Genomic DNA, 21,436 nt, shown 5'->3' on the forward strand with positions numbered 1-21,436 from the left:
TGTGGTTGGATGTTTTGGACGCTTTTCTTGGCGCGCATGCGTGTTGTGTCTCAAGGGTGGGCTTAAAGGGAAGTGGGTGTTGACCCGCGGGCACTAGAGGCTGTTGTCAGATTAGACCACTGACTGCGCGGTTGCCGGGTTTTCTGGAGACGCGGAGTGAATTTGTGCGTCCAGCGATTGCATCTGGAAGCGTATGTAAGACTGTGTAGGTGAAGAAAGGTTTTAATCTTATTTGGGTGATAAAAAAAAAAAAAAGCAGCATTTCGATTTTACCTGGTCGACTCCCTCTTGAACAAATCTTACCCCACTTTCACATCTGTTTGGTGTTGCACCTCCAGCCCTCAGGTTGGGGAGGGCATTAACTTTGTTGTTGCCCTGTGGCCATTCTGTTGTCACCCCCCTTTCAGATTCATTGGCTTGGTGCATTAATAGATTTATGGGTAAATATGACCTAGTCGTCTCTGGTTCTGGTTAAGTACCAAAAGTTAAATTCCAGCTTTGTGAGTATTCTCCTTAGACATTTTTATTTTTTTAAGTTAATGATTGCATATTTCATAATTACTTTTGGAATTCACGTTCTTTTTTAACTCCTCCCTTCCCCCTTCTTCTATTCTCTCGATCTTCAAAGAGGTGAAAATTTTATTCAGAAGTCTTATGAACCCAGAAGGAAGTTCTTCCATTCAGAATTGTGGGACTAGGTTTGTTGCTAACAATATGAAAAGCTCTGAGGTTAACCTGGAAAAGAAAAAAAGGGTTAAAATGCCAGCGAGGAGACGTCGTGAGGTCCTTTCTTCAAATCAGGGAGACAATTTGGCTTTGCGGAAAGATGAGTTGCCCTATGTTCCTCCAGTGTTGTCTGCAAATAAACGTCTTCCTGTTCGAATGGGGACTAACTTGAATGGAACATTGCATGGTATGTTATTCTGTATACTGTAGTTTTTCAGCTAGTTTTCTTTTTTGTAAATCTTAGTCCTTATTTTCATTTTGTTTTTTGTGCATCAAAGTTTAGGGAATTCTTAATGTTTAAATTTACAAGTGTAGGATATGTCTGGTTTATACATTTGTTTAAAAACGGACCCTGTTCCCTGGGAAAATGGCCAGACAGAGAGTCCACAAAATGAATGGATTTGATAAATGATACCTTAACATTTCCTATTGTGCTTTTTCTTTGTGTGATTTTTGCACATTATTCTTGTTCACATCTATGATGGACATGCTTAACTTGTACAATGTACTTAATTTTCCCCCCAAGTGCTCTTTACCAACTTTTAGTGCTATGCACTCTAGCGTAGTATAAAACACAACTTTAGTCTTTGTTCCAATTCATTTATCATGTGTGAAGATCAGAGAATGAAAACTTTATGGTTTTACGCACTTCTATAAATTATACTGCTCTGTGTGTGTGTGTGTGTGTGTGTGTGTGTGTGTGTTGCTGGGGATTGAACCCAGGGTCTAGTGCTTGTGCAAGCACTCTACCAACTGAGCTATATCCCCAGCCCCTATACTGCTTATTGTAAGGATAAAATTAATGATTATAAGCTAGGTGCAGTGGCATACACCTGTAATCCCAACCTCTCAGAAGGCTGAGGCCTGAAGATGGCAAGTTTGAACCAGGCTAGACAATTTAGCAAGACCCTGTCTCAAAATAATAAAAAGGACTCAGGATGTAGATTAGTGGTTGAGTGTCCCTAAGTTCAATTCCTAGGACTGCCAAAAACAAATAAATAAAGAAAAAATGTATGTGCCAAAAAACCAAAGTACTTTAATTTTATTTTTATTTTTGTAACTGGGGGAATCCCAGGCAAGCAATCTACCACTGAGCTGTATTCCCAGCCCTTCAAAACGCTTGTAAAATGCTGAATTTTTGGAGGTATAGCAGTGACACCATAACAGGCCTCCTGTTAAATCAGGCTTTTATATCTTGGTAAATCTCATAGTTTGCCCATATCCAATAGTAAACTGATTTTTTTTTTTTTTTTTGGTATTGGGGATTGAACTTGGTCCTAACCACTGAGCCATATCCCCAGGCCTTTTTAAAATTGTATTTAGAGGGCCTCACTGAGTTGTTGAGGGCCTTGCTAAGTTGCTGAGGCTGGCTTTAAACTGTTGGATTCTCCTACCTCAGCCTTCAGAGTTGCTGGGTTTACAGGCCTGTACCACCAGGCCCAGGATGAACTGATGTATTTTAAAACATTTTATACTTACCTCTATTGTCCCTACTCACCCTTATTTCCCCAAATATCAGCTGTAAAAACCTTCATTGGGATTGATTTAAATAGATTTTCTTAATTATTTTTTCATCTAAAGTATCTGACAAATATGGAGCTTATAGTTCTTGAATCATGCCTATAATTATAGGTAAGATACTGATTTTATTTTATTATTTTTTATTTTTACAGGCTGCATTTTGATTCATTGTATACAAATGGGATACAACTTTTCATTTCTATAGTTGTACATGATGTAGATTCACACCATTCATGTAATCATACATGTACATAGGGAAGATACTGATTTTAAAAACACTCAAATTGATTCCTTTGTTTTGTTAGGTTCTTCGGATATAACTTCTGCTAGAAATTATCACAAGCCTCCATTAGAAAATTCCACTGTATCAGAAAGTGTAAGCAAGAGTTCTTAATTATGTTAATCATGTTAAAATTTTCAATATTGTCAAACGATGTGTTCTTAAATTATGTTTAATTAGCAACATGCCTTGTTTTTATTTATCACGTGAAGAGAAATGTTTTATATACCGCAATTGGAACTTGAATGTGTCTGAGATATTAAATATGTCTACTGCATTGTTAGCCTCATTGTTTATTTTTTAGAAAGTTCACACCTGTTATCAGTGGATAGCCTTGAACAGTTTCCTTATATAATATTTTTCCTTTCCCCTTTCTGACTTAGCAGGAAAAAAAAGGGTTGAAGGGCAACACTGAATGAATCTAGTACGGTAAAAGTCATTGTGTTTTAGGACTTATTACAATCCTAGAGATGAAGTCTAGGATTGCACACATCAGCAGAAAGCTATTTGCCAGTTGGTGTCACCTACACAGAGAAACCTTCTGAGGCTACATTAAGAGCTCAGTGACAGAGGGCTGCGATTAATTTGTGATGTTGTGCCAGTCATTGATCATCCTTATGTACTTTCACCATCAGTCAGATTTTCACATTTGAGCTGAAACAACTGAGATGTTAAATAATTTGCTACAAGTTAATTGAGTCGATCTCAGTCCCACATTTGCTTGTTTGCCCATTTGTTCATTTATTCACTCATCTGACAGCACATTATTTACTCACTGAACAAATCCTTGAGTAGCTTACAGGTACCTAAGCATTATGTAGTGCTGGGAATGAAATACACAAAACTCACAGTCTTGCTTTCCCAGAGCACAGTAATCACACAGTTAGTAAATGGTATTGATAAGGAATAAATCATAAAGTTTATTTAGTCTCTCACTTTTCCCCCTTATATCCCAAAGGATTTTTCTAAAGATGTTGTAGTGCCGAGGTTACCTGTGGATAAAACAGAAGAGAGCAACAGACATAAAGGTAAAAGAATAGAATTGACATTTCTTATTGTGGTAAAATATGCATAAGTTTTCCATTTTAACCATTTTTAAATGTATAGTTTGTGTCATTAAGTACATTTACATTGTTGTGCAGTCATCATCACTGTCTGTCTCCAGGTGTCAATATTTTATTTTTAAAGGTAGAATTGATTTCAAGTATTCATTCAACAACTTAATAGGTTTTTTTAAAAATATTTTTTTAGTTGTAGGTGGACATAATACCTTTATTTATTCATTTTTATGTGGTGCTGAGGATAGAACCCAGTGCCTCACGCATGCCAGGCAAGCGCTTCTACCACTGAGCCACAACACCTAAACATTCTTTTTCTTTTTTTCAGAGTTGTCGATGGACCTTAATTTTATTTATTGATATGTGGTGCTGAGAATCAAACCTAATACCTCACACATGCTAGGCAAGCACTTTACCACCGAGCTATAATACCAGCCCCCTAAACATTCTTTTAGTTTAAAAAGTGGGAGTTTTTAGCTGATTTTGGTGGCACACCCCTGTAATCCCAGCAACTCAGGAGGCTGAGGCAGGAAGATAGCAAGCGTGAGGCCAGCCTAGGCAACTTAATGAGATCCTGTCTCAAAATAAAAATAATAAGGCTTGGGGCGTGCCTTAGTGGTAGATGGCCTCTGTATTCAATCTCCAGTACCACACACACAAAAAAAAAAAAAAAAAAAAAAAAAAAAAAAGGGAAGAAGAAGAAAAGCAAAAAGAAAAGCAAGATGTTTTCAGGAGCTTATTAAAATTTAATGAATTTTCAGGAATCTGAAAGTTTTTGTTATCTTAATTTTGCAGCAAATGACATCTTTATTTCTCAGTACACCATGGGACAGAAGGATGCTCTAAGAACAGTTTTAAAGCAAAAGTAAGTTTCATTTACAGAAAATAGTTGTACTATGTTTTGTGTTTAAAATCAACTTCCTTTATATTTTGGATATAAAAAGACTTTTCACTACATTTTGTATTGTGTGATGATATATAAAGCATTTCTCATAGTTTTGGGCACATATAAAGTACTCAATAGCTAATGTTATTGTTACAGAAGAGGTTCTGTTGTATGTATTTTATTACACTAACTCGTTTGATACTCAAAAATTCTGTGAAATAGATTCCATTACAATCCCAATTTTATAGAATACATGAACTCACATAACACGAATCCTGTGAAAGAGATTCTTTTATATCCCAGTTTTACAGAATTCCCATTTTATGGATGACGAAACTGAGACATTTACTTTTCCCAGAGTCATGGCAAGTTTTTACTGTCATTTAAACCAAGCAATCTACCTTCAGAGCTTGCATTCTTAATCAAATGATGATACTGCTTGTAGCAGTGGTCAAGTAGTTCCTTATACGTAATATTTATTATTTACTATCAAAAAGTAATAAGGTTTTTCCTGGCCAAGATCTGAGGAAGAGACAAACTTCACACCTTGCTGGAATGAAGGGAGACCATGACTATTCCACCTAGATGCCTTCTCTGAACTTTATCTTAAATACCAATGAAATACAAAACCAACCCTGACAATAGCTCACGATAAACATTAAGCAAGAATATATCTACTAGTCTGAAGACAATTTTTGTTATCTTTATCATCAGTATGGATAGAATGAAGTTATATTCTTAGGTTAAGTGTCTTCTACTCTTAAACCAGAGTCATGGAAGGCTCTTACTGAGAAAAATAAATACACTCCCTAAATCACACTGTCTGGCTTAGGTCACATCTACTGTCTATTGATACTAGCTGTCTCCCCAGTTAAGGATAAAGGGACAAAATTTTTTGAAATAAAAAAACTGTCAAGGGCCTATGAGAAGGTAATTGCAATGTAAAGAATAATAACTGAATCAGAGCTACAGAAGTGACTTTCCTGTTGGATTAAAAGACAATCTAATTATATCTCAAGAGATATACCTTATTATAAAACAGGCTGAAAATTAAAATACAGCAAAGATATTTTGAGGAGAAAGCAAATAAAAAGAAATAGGGGTAGCAATATTAATATCAGTTGAAGTAGAATTTAAGGCATATATGTTAAAAAGACTAATTAGGAACATTTTATTTTTAATAGGCATACACATTTAATTATTTGTTAAAAATCTTCAATGAAAGTAAGAAATGTTACATGGCTTTAAAAAGATCAAGTAGAAAAACTTTTAATGAAAAACCACCATTTTCTGCCCTACTGTTTCCTTAACTACCAGGCCTGCTCCCAAAAGGCAGCTACTTTTAATTCTTTTACCTCTTCTGAGAGAGAATTTCATAAACCAAAATTAAATGCCTATGTTACTATTTCTGATTTATTAAATTTAGACTATAATCATCTACATATGATAGGATTTTGCTCTATTAAATTACTGTCCCATCTTTTTATAGTTATTCAAATACTTTTAATTAAATCAATCATTGACTGTGAATATTATGCACTGTATTAAGTTGAATAAGAGCCACAGACTTAAAAATATTGTTTTATTTAAAAAGTTTTAGTATTATAAAAGTAGAGAGGATAATTTAATGCACCACCATTTTCCCATTGTTTAACTTAAGTTATTAGCATTTTGTTTCCTTTTTAACTCCCCCCACCCAAGTCTATCTCAGAAGTAATTTCATTTTATCTGTATTTTAGATTTTCTAAAGGATTGGTTTTTTAAAAGGCAGTACCACAATACTATACTATTAATATACCAAAGATATAATAATGGATATTTCTTAATATTATCAGACATAGAGTTAATATTCAAGTTTCTCTGATTGACCCATACTTTTTTTTTTTTTTTTTGGTTCGTTTCTTTGTATCAGAATCTAAAGACGGGCCACATGTTGCATTTGAGTGATATTGTCTTTTAAGTCTTTTATTTATTTATTGCTTTTGTGGTGTTAGGGAATTAAAGCGATGGCCTCATACATACTAGGCAAAAAACTTGAATAAGCTGGGCAAGGAGGTACATTTATGTAATCCCAGCAGTTTTGAAGGCTAAGGCAGGAGGATCGAAAGTTGGATGCCAGCCTCAGCAATTTAACAAGACCCTAAGCAACTTAACAAGACTGTGTCTCAAAATAAGATATAAGTGTGACTTAGTAGTTGAGCATCCCTGCATTTAGTCCTCAGTACCAAACAAACAAACAAACAAAACTCGAACAGTAGAGAAAAAACAGGAAAATGAGAAGAAATCAATTATACCAGATAAAAATGGATCAAATAAAGTAGAAAACAGAAACACAGTAAAATGTTTTTAACTGGTTCTTAGAAGTGTAGAAGTATAAGCAACTGCCTGACAAATTTAGGTCAGAAAAATGATGATAGAAATAAGAAGTAAAAAGGGAACAGAATGACAGATTTAGAGGAGGCAGAAACAAATGAGAATACAGTACAGTTGTATGCCTAAAATTTAAAATTCTAGATAAAATGAAATAATTCACCAAAACTAATCATAGACTTAGAAGATTTTAATAGATCAATTGCCAGAAAAAATGGAAAACACTTTAAAGAATAACCTCCTAAAACAGTGATGATTTTGTTTAAGTTCTTGAAAAATATTAAGAAGCAGATTACACTTATGTTGTTCTGCTCCAGTACAGAGAATGCTACTCATGTCATTTCATGAAACTAGCCCAAGTACCCAAACCTAAAATTTAGTTTTATCCTAAATATTTTTTATATGATGGTAATTTTTTAAAAAATTCTTAGAATAAAATAATTAAATCTACTATTCATCTGATAACTAAAGATACAATTTTATTGTTGTGTTATTGTCTCAAGTTATAAATAGAGTATGTCTTATGTGTTAGAAGATCAATACACAATGATTAAGTAGAGTTTGGCTCAGGAATGCAGCAATTTTTAAAAATGATAATTGAATTTTTTTTTTAAGATACTAGGAATTGAACCCAAGACCTCACAAATGCTCAAGTGGCAAGTGCTCAGCCACTGAGCTACATCTTCAGTCCTTTTATTTTAATTTTTTTAAAACTATTTTTAGTTGTAGATGGACACAATACCTTTATTTTATTTATTTATATTTGGTACTGAGGATTGAACCTAGTGCCTCACACATCCTAGGCAAGTACTCTACTACTGAACTACAACCCCAGTCCCCTTTTCATTTTTATTTTGAAATAGGGTCTCATTAAGTTGCCCTGGTTGGCCTTAAACTTGGAGTATTCCTGCCTTAGCTTACCAGTTATCTGGGATTATAGGCATATGCCAACATATCTGGAAGTAGTAGCTAATTCTAATATAGCAATTGTTGTGCTCTCTGCATTGGTCTCTTCCTGCTTATTTGTTTTAATCTTTACAAAAGCCTGGCATATCTTAAAATGTTTCCATATTAAAAATGAGGTTTGGGCTGGGGATTTAACTCAGTGAGAGAGCGCTTGCCTAGCATGTGTGAGTCACTGGGTTTGATTCTCAGCACTACATAAAAATAAATAAATAAATAAAGGTCCATCAACAACTAAAAAAAAAATATTTAAAAAAATGAGGTTCAGGCAGTTGGGCTTCAGAGTCAATACTCCTAAGCATTGCTTCACTAATAATTCATGATTCATTAATATATTTATATCACTGGATCAAACAAGAAAATATGTATGACAAGTGCTGTAGATCACATTTAATAAAATTTCATGCCCATTTCTTACTTTACCATGCACACAAACCTCTGTAAAACTAACAATAGAGTAATAGATTTAGAGTCTTAATAGGAAGAAAGCACTCAATATCCTGCTTAATAGAATTGAGAGTGATGTGCTCATTGTTTTTTTGTTTGGTGGAACTGGGGATGGAACCCAGGGCCTCATGCATGTGATAGGCAAGTATTCTCCCACTGAGCCACATCCCTAGTCTTCATTTTTGTTGTTGTTGTTGTTGTTTGTTTTTAACACTTAATTTGGAAGTCCTAACTGTGTCAATTAGAAAAGAAAATGAAATCAGGTATGGATATTAGAATGAATATTAGAAAAAAGGAGGCAAAATTACCATTGTAGAAGATATTCTGTACTTAGAACAAAAAAAGTTAAAAATATTCATAATTAGAAATCTATAGAATGTGTGTGAGGACATTTGAAACTTGCTTAGGGAACTGACAAAGGCTAGGATAAATCAAGATACTTAACATGTTATGGATTGGAAGACTAAATACTATAAAAGTCTAAGTTTGTCTAAAATTGGCTTATAGATTTTGCTGTAGTCGTTGATTTTTATTTTTGAGAATAAGTGGTAGATGGAATTTAGCCAAGTAATTTTAATGTTTACTTGGAAGAACATGCAGTAGAGAAAAAGTATATGTTTATGTTTTAATGTGTCTTTACATTGTTTATTTTTCCAAAATTAATTTTCAAAAATTATTTTACAAATAATTTTCTAAAATTATCTTAGCTATTTTCAACTGTACATATTCAATATGTTTGTATTCTTTGTTTTTGACCCAGGGCCTCACACATGCTGGGCAAGAGATCTACTGAGCTATATCTCCAACCCCTATATTTATGTATTCTTAACTATAGAGTTGTGATAAAAATAGAATGATGGAGAACTTGCCCTATTTGATATTGTCATGTGCTCTAAAAGTAAATAATGCAAGGTAATAGACTAGAATCTTTGAGAAATGAAGAGTCTGTCCACGTTGTTTAGTACAAGAAAAATAATTCTTCTAAAGGAGTTTGGACTTTAAGAGAGATGGCAAATCATTTAAAAGTTGTAAAGATGAGATATGTTTTTTGAAAGACTCGCTCTGATAGTGGTATGAAATAATGAATTGGCTGTAGTCCAGGAAGCCAATTAGCTATGGACTTTTCAGGGATCTCTTTGAGAAATGGATTAGGTCTTAAATGCATTGGGAGTGGTGGGATGGGTGCGTAAATCATCCTAGGTTAAAAAGTAGTAGACAGATTTGGAGATAGAATCGATAAGATATGAAGGTGAGGAAGGTGGTAAGAATGAATTACAAAATTTTGGCTTGTGCAAATACATGATCAATAGTGTCATACTTTGAGAAAGGGAATCCTTGGGAAAGAAACCTTGGGAGAATAAATTTCATTTTGGTTATAAGTGGGAGTTCAAGGTATCTATGAAGCATCCAGGTAAAAAACATTCAAGAAAATTGAATATAAATATCAAGTTCTCAAAAGGGTTCAAGCTAGAAATCCACATGGAGAAGTCATCAGTGTGTAGATGGTACTAGCAGTAGTAGAAGTACTAGTAGTGTAGTATCAGTGTGTAGAAGTAAAGAAAGATAAAGAGTGAAAACATCCACTAAATTTAGCAAGAACTATTAGTGAGCCTGGTGAGAGCAGTGGTAGTATAGTATTGGTTTATTCAATGGATTTAGGAATAAAGAAATTCTAAAAAAAAGTCTAGGAGGAAAAAATTTTTTCTGAATGGGAGGGTTATGTACATTTGTCTGTTCTTTATACTTGGAGCTCTTTACATTTGTTTTGTTGGGTATTTACTAATTTAATTGGGAAAAAAATAAAGTTTAAAAGCCTATAAAGAGCTGGACACAGTGGTACATCCCTGCAACCCCAGCTGCTTGGGAGACTGAGGCAGGAAGATCTCAAGTTTGAGGCTAATCTGAGCAACTTAAAAGAAAAAAGAAAGAAAAAAAAAGCCTATATAGAAGCTGCTATCCAGCCTTGGAATGTTATATTTGTCAAGGGTAAGTCACTTTTAGACTTCAGACAAGAATACTAAACGATAAGGAATATCCTAATTAAACTTAGTAAATAAGACATTAGACACACACACACACACACACACACACACACACACACACACTCTTGCACACACCCATATTCCCTCAAGTGGTTAAGTACTTTTGAGCACCCTGCTTATCTAGCCCTTTGTTAATTGCTGTTCGTTAATGAAAGTAGTCTCTCCTCCCTCGGAGGAGCCCTGTTTATGGCTTAGTTTGAGCCATAATATGTATATGTATATATATGAGAGAGGAGTGAATGTTCCTTTCAGAATTCTGATAGGAAAGAGCTTTGCATTCAGTATATTATTAAATTGTTCTGTACAGATGTTTAAACAATGGAATGGCTATGTTTCAGGCCTCATTATGTGGTATAGACAATAAATGCAAAAATACTTAATGAAGGGAGAGATCAAAAGAAAGTGTTATGAAGATAGGCTTATTGAGAAAGGTAAGGCTTGGGTTGCATCCTGAGGAGGAAGGATATAGTAATAAGTTGGGTGGAAGAAGGTTGAGAGAGCAGAGAAGAATCACTGAGTCAGTTATGGGCATAGTGTTCTATGTGTAGTCAGTAAGCAGTGTGACTCCAGAGAGAGATTGTTTTAGGTATATTTAGGTGTTTTAGTTAGCTTTTTCACTGCTGTGATTAAATGACTGGACCAGCACAACTGTGGAGGAGGAAGAGTTTATTTGAGGGTCACATTTCAGAGGTCTCAATCCATAGACAGCTGCTCCAGGTGAGATAGGAACAACATGGTGGAAGAGTGTGGCAGAGGGAATCAGCTTCCTGGTGATCATGAAGCAAAGAAACTCCACTTGCCAAAAACAAGTATATACCCCATGACCATGCCCCTAGTGAATCACTTCCTCCACCCACATCCCACTGGTCTTCAGTTATCACTCAGTTAATCCTATGGGTGGGGGGGTCAATCTAATGATTAGGTTAGGGCTATACCCGCTTCACGCTCAATCATTTCTCCTCAAACCTTGCATTGTCTTACATGTGAGCCTTTGGGGGATACCACTTCTAAACCATAACAATAGGAGGGAGGTAAAAATAGGAAGGGAGGGCAGGACCAGAGTATGGAGGGTATAGAAAGCTGAATAGGAAATTTGCTTATTCATTTTTTTATAAGGAAATATCTGAGAGTTTTGAAGGGTGGAGATGTGTGGGGAATTTTTAAGCAAGTAAACTGAAGAATGAAATACATGGTTGATAAGAAGTGATGGATTTTATAGTAAAGAAGAAGAAAGAAGGGAGAAGTACTAATCTGAGAAAGTTCTAGTCATGGGAGGATCTCTGGCCACTTACTAATCTCTGATTTTCATCAAGTGTGCCCCATTACCTCTATGAACCTCAGTTTCTTCGTGTAAAATTAGAAAATTAGGATGAATGAATCACCTATAAGATTCCCCCAAGTCTATAATTCTATGACACTTTTCATGCAATTGTGATGAAATAATTGGCCAAACTTGATGACTCAGTTGAGTATGAGGTGGTAGGAAGAGAAGTCAAGGTAACTTCAAAATTTTGAGACGCAGAGAAAATGACGCTCTTAGTAGAAATGGGGAAATATCAAAGAGGGGGTAAGTTTAAAAGTTCTGAGCTGCCTTTAAAAATCAAGCAAAGGAATAAAGCCTTTGGAGATGGAATGTATTCCTGTTGATTTTATTTACACTTATCTAGGGATTCTTTGATTTTGTTCATGTTCCTTTCATTTTTTTCTTCCAGGTCAAATATAGAGCATAACTGACCAGATTTTTTTTTTAGTATTTAGTTAGTATGTATCTATTTGTTACCCCCACCCCTATTTATTTATTTATTTACTTATTTACTTACTTTTTGGTACAAGGTCTCACAAAGTTGCCCAGGCTGGCCTTGAACTTGGCAGTTCTTGTTCCTCAGCCTACAAAATTGCTGGGATTATAGGTGTGCACCATGGCATCTGGTTTAGATCCATTTTTAAAAAAAAAATTTTTTTTTAGATGTTGATAGACCTTTATTTAATTAATTTATTCGTATGTAGTGTTGATAATCGAACCTGTTGCCTCACACTTGCTAGGCAAGTGCTGTACCATTGAGCCACAACCTCAGCCCCTAGATCCATTTTTTAAAAACCTTTATTTATTTTTTCATTACCCTAGATCCATTTTTAATCCAGGCTATTTAGTGATGTCTTTGGTGCCCATTGGATGATATTTATTTAAATCTAAATGAGCTAGAATTCAGAAAGTTTCCTTTCAGCGGTTTTAAGAATTGCTTTTGGGGATTTGTGTTAAATGAAATAAACCAGGCACAGAAAGAGAATTACCACATAATCTCTTATGTGGTAGTGGAAAAAGCTGAACTCACAAAATCAGAGAATATATTGGTGGTTGCCAGAGATGGAGAATGGGGAGATGTTGACCAAATGGTACAGTTTCAGTTAGGATGAATAAGTTCTAGAGCTCTATTGTACATTATGATGATTGTGGTTAAAAATAATATTAATTGCTAGGAGGGTGTCTTTTTATATTCTCACCCTCCCCCATACACAAAGATAATTATATGAGGTAGTGGACATGTGGTAATCATTTCACAATATATAAATATATCAAAATATCATGTATACAGTAAATATATATAATTTTTATTTGTTAATTATATTTCATTAAAGCTGGATAAAAGGAGGTAAACAGTAATACATCAATAATGTCATAATTCTTTTTTCTTTCCCTTTTTTTTTTTTTTTTGTGCTGGAAATTGAACCCAGGGCACCTCACACATGCTAACCACATATTCTACCACTAAACTATACACTCATACTCTAATTTTACAATTCTTCTGAAAGTATTTAGAGAATAAAATTATCAGTACTTTAAAAACAGCAGCAATCCCTCTTGGGTTGTTTGCTCTGGGGAGTAAAACTTAGCATTTAAATTCTTAGAACGTTTTTTCTGCATGTCTTAAATTTATATATATATATATATATATATATATATATATATATTTTAAGTATTGGGGATTAAACACCCAGGCACTTTTACCACTGTACTACATTCCCTGTTCTTTTTAAATTTTTTTATTTTGAGACAGGGTCTCACCAAGTTCCTGAGGGTCTCCCTAGTTTGCTGGGACTGGTTTCAAATTTATAATCCTTTTGCCTCAGCCTCTCAGTGGCTGGGATTGCAGGCATACATCACTATGTTTGGTTTATATTTCTTGAATATGTATCTTTATAACTATGACCTCGCCTTTTTTACATATATAAGTCTTTATTGTCTTAAGTAACATCACTGCCTTCAGGGAATTTATCTTAACCTTGATAAATTTCATTAACAAAATTACTTTGATATGCAATTTAATTTTTTTTCTTTTTTGGCACCAGAGTTTGGACCCAGGGGCACTTTACCACTGAGCTACATCCATAGCCCTTTTTATTTTTTGTTTTGAGATGAGGTCTTGCTAAGTTGCTGAGGGTCTTGAATTTGTAATCTTCCTGCCTCAGCCTCCCAAGTCACTAGGATTACAGGTGTGTGCTACCATACCTGGCAGATGATTTAATTTTTAAAAATCAAGAAAGCTACTTTCAGCAGATTACCACTTAACTGGCATTTCTTGAAATGGTTCAGCATAGCTTATTGAATATATTTTACTCCTTTTTATTGATAGAGCTCAAAGCATGCCTATTTTTAAGGAAGTAAAGGTCCATCTTTTAGAAGATGCAGGCACAGAAGAGGATACTGTTACAAAGGAGGCCAGAACTTCACCCAGTGCCATTGATTCTGCTACAACTGTAGCTGCAGCAACTGCTGCTGCCATTGCAACAGCAGCTCCACTGATAAAGGTATATTTGTCTCCCCAGATATTCAAAATGTGCTTTGTGAAATTTTATAAAAATAGCCATCAAGAACTGATGCTCTAGTTGATAACCAGTTCAGCTATAGACTAAGGACATTCTAGTTGATCTCAAGTTGAAAGAATTTTCCTATGTGTGGTTGTGTATTCTCAGAAGTTAGGAAAATGACCCTTTCGTTGCTCCAATGGTGCTAGTGAATCCAGGACTTTGTAGCACTGAAATTCACATCTTAGAAAGCCTCTTGGTTCTGGGAAATTTGGATAATTGATCATCCTTTTTTGAGAACTAGAAGACAACTTAGATTATGTAGGCCTAACCTGTCAGTTTGTAATGAGGAAAGAGAATCAAGTAAGAGTAGGAACAAGATTTTAGAGCTAATAGGTGGCAGAGCCAAGATGAGAACTCAAGACTGCTGACATAACTCAGGTTTACATTAGTGAAATATTAAAGGTTAGGTTTTCTTGCTATTTCTGTCTCTTTAATTTCCACTTAAGTATTTCTTATTTTTGGCATTATAAATGTCTATGGGGGAATTTTTTAAGTGGGAGGAAACATGGATCTAAGGATTGCTACCTCCTACTTTTACTTCTTTCTTTCCTTTCTTCCTTCCTTCCTCACTGACTCCTTCCTTCTTTCCTTTCCCTCCCTCCCTCTTTCTCCTTTCCCTCCCTATCTTTCTGTTCTCTTTTTTCTTTCCTTTTCTTTTTCTGCCTTTTACTTCTGTGACGCAAAAAATAATGGCATCAAATCATCAGATATTTAGTGAGTAAAGACTCTATTTTGACAATTTCTTAATACCATTACTATAAATAACCTTCTTAGTCTTTGAATATATTTTAGTATCTTTCTGTAAGAAAAAAATTTATTTCATAATTTTTATCATTTTAGGTGCAGAGTGATTTGGAAGCCAAAGTTAATTCTGTCACAGAATTACTTAATAAGTTACAGGAGACGGATAAACACTTACAACGTGTTACAGAGCAGCAAGCAACCATTCAGACTAAACAAGAGAAATTACATTGTCATGATCATGAGAAGCGGATGAATGTATTTATGGAGCAGCACATTAAGCATCTTGAAAAATTACAACAACAACAAATAGATATTCAGGTATCTATAAGAAAGCTGGTACATATTCCATGATTTTTTTCACTTGCATCTCCAAGTTATTTTTCATTGCTAATTGCAATAGCTCATTAGATTGTATCAGTTTTAGTCCTTAAATCAGGATGTGCTCCCTAGGTGGACCAGTCTATGTGTCTTCTCTAGATTGAAGTGTCACAGCTCTGTGAGAGACCTTTCCTTAGTTGTTTTTTCCTCCTTTTGTGATATTTTTGTTCACACATTTTTTTTTTGGTAGTGGCGATTGAACTCAGGGGTACTTTACCACTGAGCCATATCCCCAGCCATTTTTATTCTTTTTTATTTTGAGATAGCGTCTTGGTATGTTGCTCAGAGCTGCCTCACTAAGTTGCTGAGGCTCACCTGGAACTTGTGATCCTCCTTTCTTAACTTTCCAAATAACTGGCATTATAGGCATACACCACCATGCCTGACTGTTCATACCATTTTTAAAGCAGTGATTTGTTTATATAAGCCGTTCTTAGCCTGAGAATGTGCATCATAATCACTTGGAGAGCTTTATAAAAGTACACATGCTTGAACCACTCAGATTCTGAGAGAGCAGGTCTGAGGTGGTACTTGGGAATCATGGAAAACTGATTCTGATGTGCAATCTTGGATGAGAAAAACCTGCTGTACATATTTGCTTCTGTATCTAATTAATTAAAAGAAAGACAATTTTTAATATTTTTTGAATATGAGGCACTGGCTTATTGCAAAATGAAGAGTTGTCCTCACAAAGAGCTGGTAGCATAGTTACTTATTTAGTTTGGAATTTCTAAGTCTTGGAATACTGTTCAGCTCTCAAAATTTTTTTTTGAACAGTGAATGCCATTGTATATTATTTTTTTTTTTACCCCCGGTTAATGCACAGTTTTAAGAACTTTAAAAATTATATTAAGTTACAACATTTAGAAGAAAGTACAAAAATAAGTTAGTTATATCTTAATATATTATCGCAAAGTGAAGATTAAAGTGCTGTAATTTTTAAGATTAATTTTTAAAATTTAATTTTTTCTAATTACTATTACATGTTAATTCTACAAATTAATGGGATTCATTGTGATGTTTCCAGACATTTTTTATTTATCAAGTCCATCTATCCTTCCACTGTCCCTTTTTCCCACCCCAGCATTCTTCCATAACTAAATTCATAATTTATTGACACTGATTTTGGAAGGATGGAATCTTTGCTAATTTAGTTGTCTTATGTATAAAATTTGTACTTACAGAGAAAGTTCAAGTTTTGGTGACATAGTAGGTATGTTAATCGTTCAATAATTGCTTAAGTGAAATTAGTTTGTCCCATCTCATTTATTTAGAGGGAACTCATCCTACTTTTAGGAATTCTATAAAATGATGATTATTTTAGCTTTTATTGATCTGGCTTAAAACTCCTTTGGAATCAGTTTCATTAGTTAATATATACATTTCAGATATTTAAATTAACAGTGCTGAAAACAATGTTGTCACTTTAATTCCCATTATATATAAAAATGCATACACTATTGCAGCTGCTAAGCATAAGCATGGCCTTTATTTGAGTGCTTATTATCAATGATTTTCAAACCTTTACTTCAAATGAAGTCTTGCACTACAGGATTTAAAAGATGAAATGCTTTGGTTTTAAATTATTTGGTGAAAGTAGAGATGTAGAATTAGGGCTTTTCCTTCTTGATCTTCTTTTAGGCTGTTGCCAGGATTCTGTGCCCTTTCTGATGTAGAAAGGAAGACGCTAAGATTAGAAAGGTTAAAGAAAATGATTAATGGCACAGAGTAGTCAGACTTAACCTACTCTTTACTACCTCCTTCCATGGCATCTCTGTTAACACTGCAGTGATAGTTGCTGTGTAAGCTATGTATTTTCATTGTTTAGTAAATGTAATAAAATTGTTTACAAGTTCAGTAATAAATCTCAATACACTTTATCATCAGACTCTTAATTATTTTTTAATTAATATTTTATTTCTTCTAGACTCATTTTATTAGTGCTGCACTAAAGACTAATAGTTTTCAGCCTGGTAGCATGCTCCCTTCCAGAGCAATGGAAAAGTGTTCTGTGAAACCAGAACATCCTCTTCCTCATCCTCACAGCAGCAACCTGTCTTCACATCACACATTTACTTCCAACAAGGTAAAAATATTTAGTTCCTTATGAATTAAAAATGTAAGTATTTTCTTTGTGCTGTGTAAACTGAAACTTATTTACTAAGTAGTGGGATTCTTACAAATTTATGAGTCTTTGTTTTATAAAATTCTTTTTGTAGATCAAGTAAACTTTATTTTTTCAACTTGTGCAAATTATGAATCATGTCCTAATTTATGACTTTTTAAATTAATAACCCTTATAAGTTGTCAGAAACCCTTAGAAATTTAGAAAATTTTAGTAAATTTAGTAAAATTCTCCAATTCTCTGACAAACTGCATATTTACTATTTTTCTTGGTTCTATCAGGAAAAACCCACCTGAGTATAATTTGAGTATAATTACAAGCTATTGTAGTCCCTCCTTATTTGTGGTTTTGCTTGTTGAAGTTTCAGTTATCCACAGTCACCTGTGGCCTGAAAATATTAAATGGAAAATTCCAGAAATAAACCATTTACAGGTTTTAAATTGCATGTTGTTGTGAGTAGCATGATGAAATCTCATACTATCTGGTTCAGTTCTGCCAGGACATGTGAAGGATCCCTTTGTCTGGTGTATTTATACTGTACTGTTTGTATGTACAGGGAAAATATAGTAAATATAAGGTTTGGCATTATCTTTGGTTTCAGGCATTCGCTAGTGTCTTGGAACATATCTCCCAAGGATAAGGAAGACTACTATATTTTCTAAGTATTTCAGTTACTAATACAAATATGTTTATAGAATTAAAAAGTATTTATAATAACAAAGAGATATTTGTTAAACCTTTGGAATTTAAATAAACGAATACATGTTTCCAAATTACTGATATTGAATAACATTAATGAAAATCAAGGGACTCTCCCTTTAATGATGTATAGGTCTATGTATTTCTAATATTTTATTTGTTACAACATTGTTGTATCATAGTCATTAAACACTTGTTTACTCATAGGGTACGTTTATTTTGCAAATGAGCAGTCCTTACAAAACTGTTGTGAGTAGTTTAAAGTCAATTTGTAAGTTGTAAAAAGAGGAAAATGAAGCATAGAAGGTTATGACTTGATTGCTCAAGGTTATCCACCTTGAGAGTTAGGGTATGAGAGCAAGGGCCAGAGCAAGGCCAGAGCTTGGATTTCAGTGTGACTCAGCCATGATCCTTCTGTATGAGTGGACACTTCTTTCCTAGTATACTTTTCGGTTCCAGAGAATTACTTGCTCATAATTTTGTTTTTGTAGACTTGAGTTTAAAGGAAAAAATGACTGTTTTATTGATTGCATACCGAATTTGTTTCAGTGTTTATATTAGTTATGATAACAGAAATAAAAGAAAAAATAAGTAGTTAAAAATTCAACAAATTAAACTTTTTATTTTCCTATGTTCTTTAATGAATGTATGTCATTTTTAGGTAGTTGTAATTATAGCATAAATACAGTTTTGTATTTTTTCTTTTTTTCTTCCACATAGGATAGGTATGTTCTGACATCATAACAAGGTTTATAGGGAGGGACATCTGATATAGCACCATGAAAACCCAATCATCATACCTATGTACTGAAAGGATCTGTATTTCTTTTTTATTAGTATATTGCAAGTATTTTCTTTCTTTCTTTCTTTCTTTCTTTCTTTCTTTCTTTCTTTCTTTCTTTCTTTCTTTCTTTCTTTTTTTCCTTTGGGTATTGGGGACTGAACCCAAGGGTGCTCTTTCTCTGAGCTATATCCTCAACCTTATTTTGTATTTTATTTAAAGACAGGATCTCACTGAGTTGCTTAGCCCCTCATCATTGCTGAGGCAGCTTTGAACTTGCAATCCTCCTGCCTCAGCTTCCCAAGCCACTGGATTACAGGCATTTACCACTGCTCCTGGCTTTCCTGTGTTTTATATAATTATTTTCATCAGTTTAATTTTTTTTTTTTCTCAGTACTGGGTTTGAACCCAGTACTGTCATGCATACTAGACAAGTGCTCTACCACTGAGCTATACCCACATCCTATAATTTTAAAATTTAATAACTAAATGATAGTATATTTGACTTGACTGTTACCCTGATGTTGAACAATTAGGCAACTTTTAGTTGCTTTTTTCTTGATAAATAAATACAGTAATGAATATCATCACATATTTAACATTTTCTTTCTTTTTTATGTTTTTTTCTTATGATAAATTCCCAAGTGTAAGATTACTTAGGGTGGTATATTGCTATATGTTTATCAGTTTTCATTATCATGAGAAGTGTCTAGCCTATACATTTTCACCCAACTTCAACAGTATTGAATGTTATTATATTGATTCTTGTTTACTAGATTTAGTTTAAAATATTTAATCTTTATTTCTTTTGATTCCTTGTAAGAATGAAGTTATTTCTACATATTTGTAATTTGTATATCCTATATACTTTTGGTTTTATTTTTAATGTACAGGGAAAAATAATACCCTATAATTTTTAAATTTTAAGAAGCAAGTTAAATTTCTTATTTTCTTTATTTTCTATTAAAGCACCTCTAATAGAGGTCGAAGATATGGATTTTGATGAACAGAAATCTCCTTTGGAGACGCCAGCTCCTCGCAGGTTGCTCCTGTACCTGTTTCAAGAAATGATGAAATGTCGAAGAAGGAAAATCCCATAGAAGAAAAAGAAAACATGGAAATGTTAGGTCATAGAGGTAAGAAAACAATTATAGTTACACCCACCTTTACTAGACCTATTTCAAGTTAGGAAATTGTCCTCAAATTTTGTCACTCATGATTTGGAAATCTGTGTGTACCCAATAACTAAATTGGTATCTCTATTTTCAATGTTTTTCTGTAAATGATACTTCCTGGGCAAATCAATCTTCTTTAAATTTTTTGTAGGAGTTAAAAATATAAATTTATAGTTATTTTTACTATCTCCTACAGGTTATTATGTAAACTTTTAATGAACAATATTTATTATTAATAAATGAATATAATGCTTTGTTGAAGGTGAGACTGATCACTTTTAGAATGTGTTTCCTTATATTGTTTTTAGGTGTGAATTTCAATAATAAAACTCAGGGAAGTTAATATTTGTCACCATATTTCGCTGGAAAAAGTACTAATATTTGAACTATTTTAATAGAAAACAAGAACTTTTATAAGTGACCTGAAATAATAGTGTGCTACAGAGTCTTAAAATGTAGTCCTTCTAGTAAAAGTAAGTGAAAATATTAAGCCATAGGCTTTTATTCTTGGAATCCTTTAAGTGCATTCAAATTGTACCTTAGGCAAGTTTCAAGAATTAGAAGATAATAAATATTTATTAAAGAAACCAATCTCACCATAAAAAAAAAAACAAAAAAAATTTATTATGTAGTCTTGCTAAAACAAGGCTAATGGGAATATCTAGTTAATTGTAAGGAAACAACCTCCTTTTTACTGATTTACAAAATAGTTCAATAGTTTCTGGAGTTTTGTGATAATGCTAGTTGTCTCTGTGACAGAGATAAATTCAATTTTCTTACCTAATATAATTCATATTTTTACCAGAGTAGTTTGTATAAGGTATAATTATTTAGTTTTACTTGGTGAATATATTTATAGTCTATTCTTTTGTCTTAATCTGTTTTCTGTTGCTATAATAAATTCCTATATATTGAGTAATTTGTAAAGAAAAGAGGTTTATTTAGCTCATGGTTCTGAAAGTTCAAGAGCTTGGTGCTTGTATATGCTTGATCTCTGGTGAGAACCTTCCTGCTGGTTTATGACATGGTGGAGGGCATCACATGGCAAGAAAGCAAGCTAGCCAAAGAGAACTTGATTTATAGTGAACCCACTCCCTTGAAAACCAATCCATAATACGTGCATGAATTAACCCATTCATGAGGACAGAAACCCAATGACCTCCCAAAGTTCCCAGCTCTCAAAGGTTACTAACATACAACTTTGAGAATTAAGTATCTCATGCATGAAATTTGGGGGACACATTAAAACCATAGCAATTGTGAAGCGAATTAAGTAGTCATAGAAGCTGATTTAGGCCACACTACAAACATGTGAGCTGTTATATAAAGGAGAAATGAATTAATATTTGGAAAATGATACTGTATTTTTCTGTT

At 33.7% G+C, this 21,436-nt stretch overlaps 1 protein-coding gene and 1 non-coding gene across 2 annotated transcripts in view; one reads left to right on the forward strand and one right to left on the reverse strand.

Annotated features, from left to right (window-relative positions):
* The first annotated feature begins 75 nt into the window (after positions 1-75).
* The window catches only part of Kiaa0586 (KIAA0586 ortholog), a 114,677-nt gene continuing 93,316 nt past the window's right edge, over positions 76-21,436 (forward strand). The window contains 10 exon segments of the mRNA XM_047541183.1: positions 76-205; positions 629-913; positions 2,553-2,623; positions 3,486-3,555; positions 4,381-4,450; positions 13,926-14,100; positions 15,001-15,222; positions 17,210-17,381; positions 19,869-19,928; positions 19,931-20,023. Of these exon segments, the coding sequence (XP_047397139.1) occupies positions 655-913; positions 2,553-2,623; positions 3,486-3,555; positions 4,381-4,450; positions 13,926-14,100; positions 15,001-15,222; positions 17,210-17,381; positions 19,869-19,928; positions 19,931-20,023 (1,192 nt within the window). The 5' untranslated portion in view covers positions 76-205; positions 629-654.
* Positions 18,822-18,923, reverse strand: LOC124978553 (small nucleolar RNA U13). Its single transcript, XR_007107528.1, has one exon. It is a non-coding gene; the product is annotated as a small nucleolar RNA U13 (small nucleolar RNA).

The sequence above is a fragment of the Sciurus carolinensis genome, chromosome 2 (assembly GCF_902686445.1).
Source record: "Sciurus carolinensis chromosome 2, mSciCar1.2, whole genome shotgun sequence".
NCBI classification, from domain to species: domain Eukaryota; kingdom Metazoa; phylum Chordata; class Mammalia; order Rodentia; family Sciuridae; genus Sciurus; species Sciurus carolinensis.